This window comes from Triticum urartu, unplaced genomic scaffold, assembly GCF_003073215.2.
Source record: "Triticum urartu cultivar G1812 unplaced genomic scaffold, Tu2.1 TuUngrouped_contig_4319, whole genome shotgun sequence".
NCBI lineage: Eukaryota > Viridiplantae > Streptophyta > Magnoliopsida > Poales > Poaceae > Triticum > Triticum urartu.
The window spans coordinates 1-13,115 of NW_024114898.1; the positions used below are offsets into that span (position 1 = coordinate 1).

The following is a 13,115-nucleotide window of genomic DNA, read 5'->3' on the forward strand; positions in this document are numbered from 1 at the left end:
CTAGATTATTGACTCTAGTGCAAGTGGGAGACTGAAGAACATATGCCCTAGAGGCAATAATAAAGTTATTATTTATTTCCTTATATCATGATAAATGTTTATTATTCATGCTAGAATTGTATTAACCGAAAACTTAGTACATGTGTGAATACATAGACAAACAGAGTTAATGATGTGATTGATTTGACCCATCCGTTAGCTTAGCACGATGATCGTTTAGTTTGTTTCTATTGCTTTTTCCATAACTTATACATGTTCCTATGACTATGAAATCATGTAACTCCCGAATACCGAAGGAACACTTAGTGTGCTATCAAACGTCACAATGTAACTGGGTGACTATAAAGATGCTCTATAGGTGTCTCCGATGGTGTTTGTTGAGTTGGCATATAATGAGATTAGGATTTGTCACTCCGAGTATCGGAGAGGTATCTCTGGGCCCTCTCGGTAATGCACATCACTATAAGCCTTGCAAGCAATGTAACTAATGAGTTAGTTACGTGATGATGCATTACAGAACGAGTAAAGAGACTTGCCGGTAACGAGATTGAACTAGGTATTGAGATACCGATGATCGAATCTCGGGCAATTAACATACCGATGACAAAGGGAACAACGTATGTCGTTATGCGGTTTGACCGATAAAGATCTTCGTAGAATATGTGGGAGCCAATATGAACATCCAGGTTCCGCTATTGGTTATTGACCGGAGACGTGTCTCGGTCATGTCTACATAGTTCTTGAACCCGTAGGGTCCGCACGCTTAACGTTCGGTGACAAACGGTGTTATGAGTTTATGTGTTTTGATGTACCGAAGGTAGTTCGGAGTCCCGGATGTGATCACGAACATGACGAGGAGTCTCGAAATGGTCGAGACATAAAGATCGATATATTGGATGACTATGTTTTTACATCGGAAAGGTTTCGAGAGAGTTCAGGCATATACCGGAGTACCGGGGGGGTTACCGGAACCCCCCGGGGAGTCAATGTGCCTTAATGGGCCATAGTGGAAAGGAGGAGGAGGCGGCCAAGGTGGGGGCGCGCCACCCCCCCAAGCCCAATCCGAAATGGAGGGGGAGCCGGCCCCCCATTTCTTCTCTCCTTCTTCCCCTTCCTTCCCTCTCCTACTCCAACTAGGGAAGGGGGCATCCTACTCCCACCGGGAGTAGGACTCCCCCCTTGGGCGCGCCTAGGAGGTCGGCCCTCTCCCCATCCTCCACTCCTTTATATACGGGGGAAGGGGGCACCCCATAGACACAAGTTGATCATTGATCTCTTAGCCGTGTGCGGTGCCCCCCTCCACCATAATCCACCTCGGTCATATCATTGCAGTGCTTAGGCGAAGCCCTGCACCTGTAGATTCATCATCACCGTCATCACGCCGTCGTGCTGACAAAGTTGTCCCTCGACACTTTGCTAGATCGTGAGTTCGTGGGACGTCACCGAGCCGAACGTGTGCAGATCGCGGAGGTGTCGTACTTTCGGTACTAGGATCGGTCGATCGTGAAGACGTACGACTACATCAACCGCGTTGTCATAACGCTTCAGCTTATGGTTTACGAGGGTACGTAGACAACACTCTCCCCTCTCGTTGCTATGCATCACCATGATCTTGCGTGTGCGTAGGAATTTTTTTGAAATTACCGCGTTCCCCAACACCTTATGCCCCCTAACATTACCAATAACACGATTTCGACATAACTATGCGCATTGCTGAAAATCATCTTTTCAACTAATCTTCACCAAAATCACATCATTCGAAAAATTGAGACCACAAGACTCATGCCCCAACCGAACAATGTGTGGTAAATCAGTCCAAGTGATTCACAAGGACATTGAACCAACATGGTATGAGTGTTTGGATTGTTTTTTTTTGCGGGAAAAACTTTTGATTTCTTCATCAACTGTTAAGGTAGAACAAATAACACTAGAAGTATTATATCCAGGTCCGTAGACCACCTAGCGATGTCTACAAGCACTGGAGCGAGCCAAAGGCGCGCCACTGTCATCACCCCTCCATCACCGGAGCCGTGCAAACCTTGTTGTAGTAGACAGTCGGGAAGTCGTCATGCTAAGGCCCTACAGGACTAGCGCACAAGAACAACAAACACCCTCAATGAAGAGAAGCGTATAACGAAAGGATCTAACCCGTAGACACACGACCACTGACGAATGAAGACCGGATCAACATGGATCCACCGAAGACAAATGCCGACCAAATCTCGCGAGATCCGCCGGAGACAAACCTCGACATGCCCTCCAACGATGCTAGAAGCACCTCCGAAACGGGAGCTAGGCAGGGAGAACCTTATTCCATCTATAGAGAGCCACCGCCACCTCGTCTCTCAGAGCAGGACACAAACCCTAACAAAACATCAAAAAAGCATAAGAAAACGAAAACCCTCCCGTTGGCAAAGGCCGGGATCCACTGCGCCTCCATGACCCTAAAGGCCACAAAGGACGAGGCAGACTGACGGCGTCGCCGACGGGAGGCGCAGAACCCAGAGGGTCAGTGGCGGCTAGGTTGAGGATGCGGCCGGGTTGCGTGGCTGAACGATGCGATAAAAATCGAGTTTTGTATTGTGACCAGATTGAACTTTACCAAACAAATCTCATGGCCAAAACATTGACTTTTTTTTGGAGTAGGAGTAAGACCAATTTTTTTCTAGCCAACATTGACCAATCCATGGGTAAGAAGGAAAAAAAAAACCAAACCAACTTTTTGCCTAGCTACCGGCAAGAAAAAAAAACTTTTTTGGCTTACCTAACTTTTCGATATTAAGGACGCTTGTCACAGAAACCAAACATACAGCCCGAACCACCGAGACACGCAAAGGACAGGCCCGAAAAACCCACCGAGCCCTGCCGATCCAGGGTCCAGGGGCACGGATGCGAATATTCCTGCGATCCCAGGAGGCATTTCGAAAACGCGAGACATCGGGACGGGGGATGCGGGATCGCATTGGCTTGCGCAAGGGGTCCCGCTCCCCGGTATAAAATTTACTCCTCCGGCATCGTCCCCGGATCTCCACTGAGCCAGCCACCACCAACAAAAAAACACGCATCGACGATACGAGCAACGCAGCCGCCCCTCGCCGGCGACGAGTGCTAGGCCATGGATTCCGACTACGGCGTGCCGCGCGAGCTCTCGGAGGTGCAGCAGAACCGGACTCTCTACCAGCCCGAGCTGCCCCCCTGCCTCCAGGTACACACTGCACGCGCCGCCTCCCCATTACCACCGCCCCGCCGCCCCCGCGTGTCAGATCTGCCGCGTCCACGGCCGCGAGGCGCCAGATCCCGCATTGCTCCCCGGCCGGATCGGCCCCGTCGGCGCCAGGGCTTGCTGTTCGTTTGCTTCCGATGTGTTTCGGGGGGCGTTAAGCTTAGGCGTCTCATCTGCCACTGATCTGACGCGACTGTCGCTTTCGGGTGGCGAGGCCGGATCTGATTCGTGGTCGACGCTGCCTGCGGCGTGATAATTGTGACCACCGCTAGCGTAGATGGCTCGGGTTGCCCGACTCGCGGCGGGACCGCAGTGCACGAGAATCTCAGAAAGTTCAGTTTAGTTGCAGTGTTTGTGCTTTTATGGGTGGTAGTGGAAGCTTGGAGCTGGGATTAAAGTGATGGATTCTTCTCTAGGATCCATGGTTTTGTTGACTTAAGGTTGACTAGGCAAATGCTTTGAAATTTAACTTTTCTCCTGTTTGGGATAGTGTTTGACTGGTGCCTTGATAGGTTGTGTGTGTGCTGTGGATGGCTCTGCTCATGCTCTGAGTTTTTCCCCATGTAAACCAGGGCACTACTGTGAGGGTGGAGTATGGTGATGTGGCGATCGCTGCTGATCCCGCCGGCGCTCATGTGATCAGCCACGCGTACCCCCACACATACGGGCAGCCACTGGCTCATTTCCTCAGGAAGGCGGCTAATGTTCCCGATGCTAAAGTCATATCAGAGCACCCTGCCGTCAGGTATTACAATATCCGTTGTATGTTTCAACATGCTGATAAGTAGCAAGAGCATTGTTTTACCATGATGATCTGATATTAGAAATTCTTATGAGAAAACAGAAGCAGAAATTTACTTCGAGCTCTCTTGCTCTCACCGTGTGCTCTCGCGCGCGCGCACACACAACCATCTGATTGTTTTGTTTTTGGATGAAGGGTTGGTATTGTGTTCTGTGGAAGGCAGTCCCCGGGAGGCCACAATGTCATATGGGGACTCCATGAGGCCATCAAAGCTCACAACGTGAACAGCAAACTTATTGGTTTCCTCGGTGAGTAAATTCCTAATTTTATATTTTCCAGGTTACAGGAATATATTGGTTGTGTTATAGTCACCAAGGTTTTATTTTGAATTATTACATTGGTACTTGAAAGTTTCTCCGAACGATATACTACAAGGTCTCCCTCACATAATTTGTTTTATGTCTGCTATCCAAAATATAAGACACACTGATACTTAAAACTCTGGCCAGGGCCTTAATTCCACTTGGCTGTGGCTGTATCCTTGCATACCTGTTTCCCTTATATTTAGTTCATTGAAGTATGTAGACCTCTTACATATCCATTATGTGTTTTTTGGTCGATACAGGAGGAACCGACGGTCTTCTTGCACAAAAAACCTTGGAGATCACAAATGAAGTTCTTTCTTCCTACAAAAACCAAGGTGGTTATGATATGCTTGGTCGGACTAAGGATCAAATCAGAACAACGGAGCAAGTCAATGGTGCAATGGCTACTTGCCAGGCTTTGAAGTTGGATGCTCTTGTAATAATCGGAGGTATGCTATGTGACAACATGAACCTAGCAAGATTTTAAGTACACTATACATTTGTTTTAATCCTAAATCAGTGTTCTTTCTTTGAAGGTGTCACATCAAATACAGATGCTGCTCAACTTGCTGAGACTTTTGCTGAGGCAAAGTGCGCAACAAAGGTAACCTGAAAATCCTTGTTAACTGATTCTTCACCTTAATTCTGGATCTCTTGTGTCCAGTGCAAGTATGTACCTTCTGTAAATGATTCTGACACATTCTGTATTGAATAGGTTGTAGGTGTTCCTGTAACTTTGAATGGGGACCTTAAGAACCAGTTTGTTGAGACAACTGTTGGTTTCGATACCATATGCAAGGTAGGGAGTACTGAATTCAATTACTGTGTTGATACTTAACTTTATGATGGTTCCACTATCTCCATACATAGTGCATAATCATATCTTGTGGTTGCATTTGTGAGTTCATCTTATTAGCTATGTAATTGTTTTCCCAGCTTGCAAATTTCTTTGTATTGCTATGCTATCTTTGTAGTTTTTATTAATTTATTTCATGGTTTCTAGTGGTTCCTGAACTTGCATATACTGTTCTAACAGGTGAACTCGCAACTTATAAGCAATATGTGCACTGATGCTCTATCTGCTGAGAAGGTAATATAACGCAACACATAGTAGATGTCATTCTATTTTGGCATACTTTCTTGTCATGGCTTTTTTTCAACCTATAGCTGCTTCATTGATTTATTTGGTTAACACCTGGAGACAAGAAATGTCTGATAGAATAGGATATGCTATTATATTCACAGTTTACTTGACCCTACTATGAGGTCCACATATAGGGTGTACACAAGTTTGGCCTAGGCTATTTGCTCCATAGTGTGGTAGTAAATGTCTTTGGATTCTTCCACTGTTTCCTGATTTTTTGATTTCCTATATGAAGCATGCTCCCTATTTTCTCAGTATTCATATTAGGTAAATACTTAGATTCCCTAGAAGGCTTTCTGCTCGTTTCTGTACAAATTCAAATTACAGAATTAAACTATTCTACTTTGTTGCTTTATTCTTTCTGGCAGTATTACTATTTCATCCGTATGATGGGAAGGAAGGCTTCTCATGTGGCATTGGAGTGTGCTCTTCAATCGCATCCAAATATGGTTTGAATATTTTCATTTCACTTGTCCCTGCTTGTTGTATATCCAAAAATTCCTTACATGTTTTTTAACCCGTATCATATGCTCAGGTTATCCTTGGCGAGGAGGTTGCAGCATCAAAACTCACAATTTTTGATATCACAAAGCAGATATGTGATGCAGTTCAGGCGAGAGCTGAAAAAGGTAAGTCTTCTTTTGTTTTGTTTTGTCTATGAGTTGTGAGATCATGTAACCTTATCTTGCCATTTGAATGTTTTAATTTATCAATGCTTTGAATTATAATTTTCACAGACAAGAATCATGGAGTTATACTTATTCCTGAGGGCCTTGTGGAGAGTATTCCTGAATTATATGCTCTTCTACAGGTAAATATATATACATATATATATATATATGTATTTGTTGTATGATTAAGGATTTACGAGATATCCCAGCTCTGAGATAAATAACAGTTTCCCTCCTACATAATTCAAACACAGATCACCTGCTTGTTATGTAAAAAAAAGTATTGATTTACAACTTCACTGATGATAGCTGTTGACTGTAGGAAATTAATGGCCTCCATGGTAAAGGTGTTTCCGTTGAGAATATCTCTTCTCAACTTTCACCTTGGGCATCTGCGCTATTTGAGTTTTTGCCCCAATTTATTAGGCAGCAGGTATGCATTGTCTCAGTTAATTCACAGAATCCCACAATTGACATCAGGTTTCTGTTGCTTCAACATAGTTGTTTTTATAATGCAGCTGCTTCTCCGTCCTGAATCTGATGACTCAGCTCAACTTTCTCAGGTACTGCAACACATGAAATCATCTTTCGATCATTGATGTAAAGTTGATATGTTTTTTTTATCCTTTATTATTGCTGATTCAAACATGTTCATCTGTGCAGATTGAAACCGAAAAGCTTCTAGCTCAATTGGTTGAGACCGAAATGAACAAACGTTTGGTATGCATTTTCTGTGGATTTGCTCGCAACTGCCAGTTTAATTGGATGCCCAGTTTTGATGGCACAAGCAATGGTTCTGTGAGCTCATAATGTGTTTCTCTTGTAATCTTGCAGAAGGAAGGCACTTACAAAGGAAAGAAGTTCAATGCAATCTGTCACTTCTTTGGCTACCAAGCTAGGGGTGCAATGCCTTCGAAGTTTGACTGTGATTATGCCTATGCAAGTTCCAGCTCACCTTACTAATTTTGACTTAGCAAATTGCTTTGCTGTCTATTTATCTTTGAGCTGTTGATTTCAGGTTCTGGGACATGTGTGCTACCACATCTTGGCAGCTGGTTTGAACGGTTACATGGCTACTGTGACAAATCTTAAGAGTCCCCTGAACAAGTGGCGATGTGGTGCTGCTCCTATTTCGGTAAGTTTGTCACTATCACCACAAAACCTTTTAGTTCATGTAACCAGTCCATTTTTACAAGTGTAGTAGTAGCGGGTAAAGGGAATGCGGAACTCACATCTGTTTTCTTGTGATCAGTCCATGATGACCGTGAAGCGATGGTCACGTGGCCCTGCAACCACACAAATCGGGAAGCCAGCTGTGCATATGGCTAGCGTTGACTTGAGAGGAAAAGCATACGAGTAAGTACGGAATTTGTTGATTTTATTTTTGAAAAGAAAGGCTGTCATGTTTTTCAACTCGTAACTATGTTAGCCAAGGAGCTGCTTCTTCATCTGTTAGTTTTATGCTAGTATAGTAAAGATATGTAAACCTCATCTGCAAACGTTTGGTATGCACTTGACTTGTTTTCCAGGATGTTGAGGCAGAATTCATCCAGCTGCTTGCTGGAAGACATCTACAGAAACCCTGGGCCACTCCAATTCGAAGGGCCAGGTGCTGATGCCAAGCCTATTTCACTGTGCGTCGAGGATCAAGACTACATGGGCAGGATCAAGAAATTGCAGGAATACTTGGAGAAGGTAGTTTTCATGAATCAATAAGATCTTAGCTCGAGGCCATCAAAGCACAGCACCTCTCATTGATAACAAGATTCTGCTTCGTGATGTCTAACTCTTGTACGTGGTGCAGGTGAAGAGCATAGTGAAGCCTGGGTGCTCGCAGGATGTTCTCAAGGCGGCACTGAGTGCCATGTCTTCGGTGACGGAGACACTGGCTATCATGACTTCCTCTTCCACTGGCCAGCCCCCACTCTGAAGGCCAAGCACTTGAGTTGGTTACGAATCTACTACGCATTTCCTGATTCTCTTTTGCTCCATCTGACGGTTGGGTTTCGAGACAGTGATCTTGTCATCACATGGTTTATTCTTTTCCTAGATTTTCGGGAAGTTTTATGATCATTTTTGGCTCTGATAGCGTATGCGGGTGTACTATTGGCGAGATTCAGCTTGAATAATTTTGATCAAACTGTCGGCTGTGATCTATTAATAATCTAAATTTTGAGAGGGTCCATCTCTAGCTCTCTCTTTGATTCATAGGAGAACCACAGGAGCAGTTCAATTCTGATGGGAAAAACAAATGGTGGCCGTGATCATTGTTGTGATTTCCATCTTGAAGAAAGGTGGCGGCGTTGCGTCATCGGGACGTGGATGCAATTCCTGTTTCTTAGTTTTTCTTAGGAGATCCTTCAGAAATTTCACTCCATTGGCAGCCACCTAGCTTTTTAATGAAACTACTGTGTCAGATCACTTGCTGCAATTTAGTTTATGAATGGAACCGGCGCTGAAGGGATAAGGTAGATATAAAATGGGAAACGAGTGATTACCGAGGACAGAGTGGTGTGTGGTCCCAGCATAAATCAGCCGGCTGTTTTAAAGTGTTTTCTTATTTATTTTCACTTGAAGTAAATCCCATGTTAGTCTAAAATTGTCTAATCCTAATTGGACTATGGACGCTTCCGTGTGTTCTAACCTGTGTATATGTTAGTGTCTGATCCTAATTGAACTTTGGATGTTGTTTGTTTTCTTTTCATCTTCCATGGTCGTAGCGGTCCGTGAAGGACACAAACAACACCAAATCCAACTTCATTAAGAAAGATATATACTATATCACTAAGCTCCTCAGGATTAGAGGTCTCTAATTGGAATTTGGCCATCTAATTTTGACCGGGTCAACCACTTCTCAGAACTCTGTCATCTAATTTTTTATACAACATTTTGCTTTCTAATTTTTAAATCTTCACAATAATCGAGGATTCAATTTACAATTGGATTACCAGATTTTGAGCGGGTCAACAATTTCTCAAGGAGCTCCCCCATTTAATATTTTTATTATCTATGTTTCCTAATTTTGAAGCTCTTTCATTTGATTGAGGTATTTAATTTTGTATTTGGTTGATGATTTTGATTGGGCCAATGGCTTTTCAAATCAATCAGCAGCAACTGGCCTATGAAAAACATATCAACCTCTCGCAGACTCCCATCATCCAAAAAAAAGCGCCACCATATGATACTATAGCACAAATATAGTACGTGCAACCATGGAGGAAAAAATATCTCACATAAATATGGGTTGATTAGCGAATAACACAAAATCACGTAGCAAAAGGCCCACCAAATAACCGCATTATAAATAAACATAAAACACACTCCATTATCTCCCAAATTTCAGCGGCAATCGGCCAAACTATATATGGTTATTGGCTTTTTGAAAGTCAAATTTCTTTAACGCTGAGCAAGTTCAGAGCCAAAACTATCGACATCCACAATATTAAACAAAAAATATATAAAAATTCATTTCATGACGAATCTAATAACACCGATTTGATATTATGAATTTTGATATATTTCTCTACAAATTTAATTAAATTTAAAGAGGTTTGACTTTTCAAAAAGTAAAAGACCATATATTTTGAAATAGAGTGAGTAAATAAATTTAAGAATCTCAACAAATTCAAGCAACAAAGCGCGCCAACCCTTGCAGTCATCACTAAACCTGACATGTTTTTTTGTGGGACTTTCACAGCGGCAGCGTGAATTGAGTTTGAATTATTTTCTTCCTTGGCGTACTCAGTCGCCCTAAGGCCATCTCCAACGCAGGAGTGCCACAACCGCATGTTGGCTAGCAGTAATATTTTGTACACATTTTCTAACGTCCAATTCTTAGTGATGCATCAGGAAAATGACTGAAAATCAATAAAAAAATTATGAAAACTGCCGGGATTTAATCCCCCTAGCACCCAGGCCGGTGCAACCCCAACATCATGCAACGTGAGTTATTCTGTTGGAATAATGGCCACCACCATATATATATAGAAGTCTATAATTATTTTGTTGGAATTGTGGCCACCACCATGTATATAGAAGACCCCTTTCATTCCTTATTTTCTCTCTCAAGTTGTGTTCATGCATGTCTCATAATCCATTTAACAGTCCTCTCTTTTTCTTTCCTTATTAATCTGTCACGTATAAAGATGGACAAATTAGCTTCTCTTTCTTTTCTTACTTCTGAAGTTAATTAGACTGTCTTTCCTTCCTTTAGACCCTCTTTCCTTCCTCATATGTCGTAATTCCCGAGACGGGTCTTTTCTCGTTTACAACTCATATTACAATGCTAAGTAGAGTTATTTTTTGTCTCCATAAGCTAACTTGCCGAACTGTCTCTTATGTTTCTCTTTCTCCTAATTTTTAGCACAAAGCTCTTCCCTGAATCTGCACAGTACAGATAGCTAGCACACTATCGCACTAGGTTTTGGGCAAGCATAGGTAACAATTCTTGCATATAGGTTTGGCTGCAACCTGGAACATTTTGCAGCACATATTTGGTTTTGTCTCTCTGTTCATAGGCTTAAACATACAGGTTCATAAATGATCCCTAAAGATCTCACAGACAGGTCTATATCCAATTGCTTTAACAAAGGCAGGTGCATATTACACTGATAATCCTCCATCCCAACTTATCATGAACATATATGAAGTATGTCAAGAGAAAGCTAAAACAACTGCATAGGCCCTACAGAATTTCTTTATAGGTGGCAGGTGCGACAACTATTGATGGCTGGCATTGCCTGTTTCCATACTTGAATGGAAGGATGTACACATACTTAAAAACGATGGAGGATTAGTAAATAAACTGGGATGGTTACATGCTAGGTAATAAAGCTCATCGATCATGAATAAAGCAAGTGAGCAAGCCTAATAGTAACATTGGCTTAAGTAGAAGAACATGATGTTGAACATATATCAGTGGATGCCTTATTTGTGGAGCATTTCTTCAATCACTTCAGAGACGAAATTAAAGTGTCAGGAATTTTCCGAAAAATTTGTTGACATATACCAAAAATTTAGAATAATTACCAAAAGAACAAAGAAAACCAAAAAAGAACAAAATAAACAAAAGAACATACCAAAAAAATGAAGAAACAAAGTGCATAAGAAAAGAAATGAAAAAATAATGAAAAGATGGAGAAGAAAAAAGAAAACAAAAATAAAATAAAAATGTTGACTATGTATCAAGTAGTCCGCGCTTCCCCTGTAACCCCGAACGGAGATAGGAAAAAAAAGTAGAAACAAGAAAAACTCCAAACTTTTACCTCAAGTAGTATGCGCCTCCTTTGCATCCACAAAGGCAACATTGGAGTATTGGCTAGTAGCTCGTATCGCGATTGACGCAAGCCCCCGCACACTCCCATTTTTCTTCATAATTTTTTTATTCTTTGTATGTATGTGCTAATGGGCCGGTCTGATTATCCCACACGCTTCAGCGAAAAAACCATCCCTCTATCTTCGTAATTTTTCTATTCCTTGTATGTATGTGCTAATGGGCCGGGCCGATTATCCCATACGCTTCACCGAGAAAATCATTCTTTCTTTGTAAATTTTCTATTCTTTGTGTGTATGTGCTAATGGGCCGGCCCGAGAAATCCATCTTTCTTCTTAATTTTTCTATTCTTTGTATGTATGTGCCAATGGGCCGGCCAGACTATCCCAAACGCTTCAGCCAGAAAACCATCCGTCTCGCGCTTAAGGCGCGACCTAGTGCTCGCGGCAATTTGTAGGGCTACAAACTAAAACTACAATGGAGCCAATGGGCCGGCCCAGGGTTGAGCGGCGTGGATGCGTCCGCTATAAAGGAAGTGGAAACCTCTCCTCTCCCAAATCGTGTAGTTACAAGTTCAGAAAGAACCCTAAGATTCCGCCCCCTTCAAAAAAAAAAAAAGATTCCGCCCCCTTCACTCCTCTTCGATCCTTCCTTTTTTTAGAAAAGGAGGATGCACCCCAGCCTCTACATCTGGACGATGCATACGGCCACTTTATTAATTATTAAGTACAAAAGACCTTACAAAGTAGTACATCAGTAAATCTGAAGCCATCATCTAGACAATATCTGTCGCTACTCTTACCCCCTTGATGCAGTGGTGCTGAATGTCCGAGCCTAATACCAAACAGACATCGCACCAAATCCTAACATCTAATGCCGGATGCCCCATCCTAGCCACATACCGGGACTGGGTCATGCGCCGATCCGGCGCACTCACCGAGGCTGCCGCCGTCTTCTTTCACTGATCTATCTTCAGAGCAGGTACTCACGCACAGACCTTGCCAGGCCTGCCGTCGACGCCACCATGGCGCCAAATAGCTCGACCACCCTGCGCTCGTCCATCCAGCTGCATCCGTCGTCGATATGCAGCTGCACCATGCCGCCACCACTCGTCGTCAATGACGCGGTAGATACAACGCCGCACCACCTGACAACCTCCACACCATCGCCACTGCTGGAGCTACTCGGAGCCCACCATCCACAACATCTCTCCCCCGAACAGCAGTTCCTCCCAAGACGACGCCTCCATGGAGGATGCGACGCGCAGGACGCCGCCGCCACCGCCCAATCCAGACTGAATTTTGGACTTTCGTCCGGGAGGGGTTCAGGGGTGGATAGGGGGGACCTCGACTTCACCTCCAGGAAGGGTAACGGCATCAAGTGACGTCGCCGATGCCGGGCCGAACACGCCGACCAAAGTTTCCTCCGCTCCCCATCCTATGTCACCAAACCTCCGTGTACACCGGATCCGGCAAGCCACGATCCGAAACCCGCGATGATGAAAGAGCCATGGGGCTCAACCCACCAGAAAGGAGGATCGAGAAGAACTCCTTGTATATCTTCAGACGCCGAATCCAACGATCTGACGTGGCCAGCGACGATCATCACCACCCCGCAACGGCCGACGGAGTCCGAAGAAAAGATCCCGATGGATCCAATCTGGATCCGGCGGCACCTGCGACCACCGGTCAGGCCAAC

The 13,115-nt window shown here is 43.8% G+C and overlaps 1 protein-coding gene across 1 annotated transcript; it reads left to right on the forward strand.

The window, feature by feature from the left end:
* Positions 1 to 2,997: 2,997 nt before the first annotated feature.
* On the forward strand, positions 2,998 to 8,330 carry LOC125527654 (pyrophosphate--fructose 6-phosphate 1-phosphotransferase subunit alpha-like). The gene is made up of 18 exons (XM_048692164.1): positions 2,998 to 3,205; positions 3,796 to 3,968; positions 4,161 to 4,273; positions 4,591 to 4,779; positions 4,867 to 4,934; positions 5,046 to 5,129; positions 5,367 to 5,420; positions 5,843 to 5,923; positions 6,010 to 6,103; positions 6,212 to 6,285; positions 6,468 to 6,578; positions 6,664 to 6,708; positions 6,809 to 6,865; positions 6,980 to 7,084; positions 7,164 to 7,280; positions 7,398 to 7,501; positions 7,675 to 7,840; positions 7,950 to 8,330. Exons 1-18 carry the CDS (start codon positions 3,116 to 3,118, stop codon positions 8,073 to 8,075), a joined length of 1,851 nt encoding a protein of 616 aa, XP_048548121.1. The 5' UTR covers positions 2,998 to 3,115; the 3' UTR covers positions 8,076 to 8,330.
* The last annotated feature ends 4,785 nt before the right edge of the window (positions 8,331 to 13,115 follow it).

Excerpts from the sequence above, each read along its gene's own strand:
- LOC125527654 (XM_048692164.1), top strand. The coding sequence starts at position 3,116 with ATGGATTCCGACTACGGCGTGCCGCGCGAGCTCTCGGAGGTGCAGCAG. Across the intron at positions 3,969-4,160 it reads TCAGAGCACCCTGCCGTCAG|GGTTGGTATTGTGTTCTGTG; the intron begins GTATTACAATAT and ends TTTTGGATGAAG. Across the intron at positions 5,924-6,009 it reads TTCAATCGCATCCAAATATG|GTTATCCTTGGCGAGGAGGT; the intron begins GTTTGAATATTT and ends TCATATGCTCAG.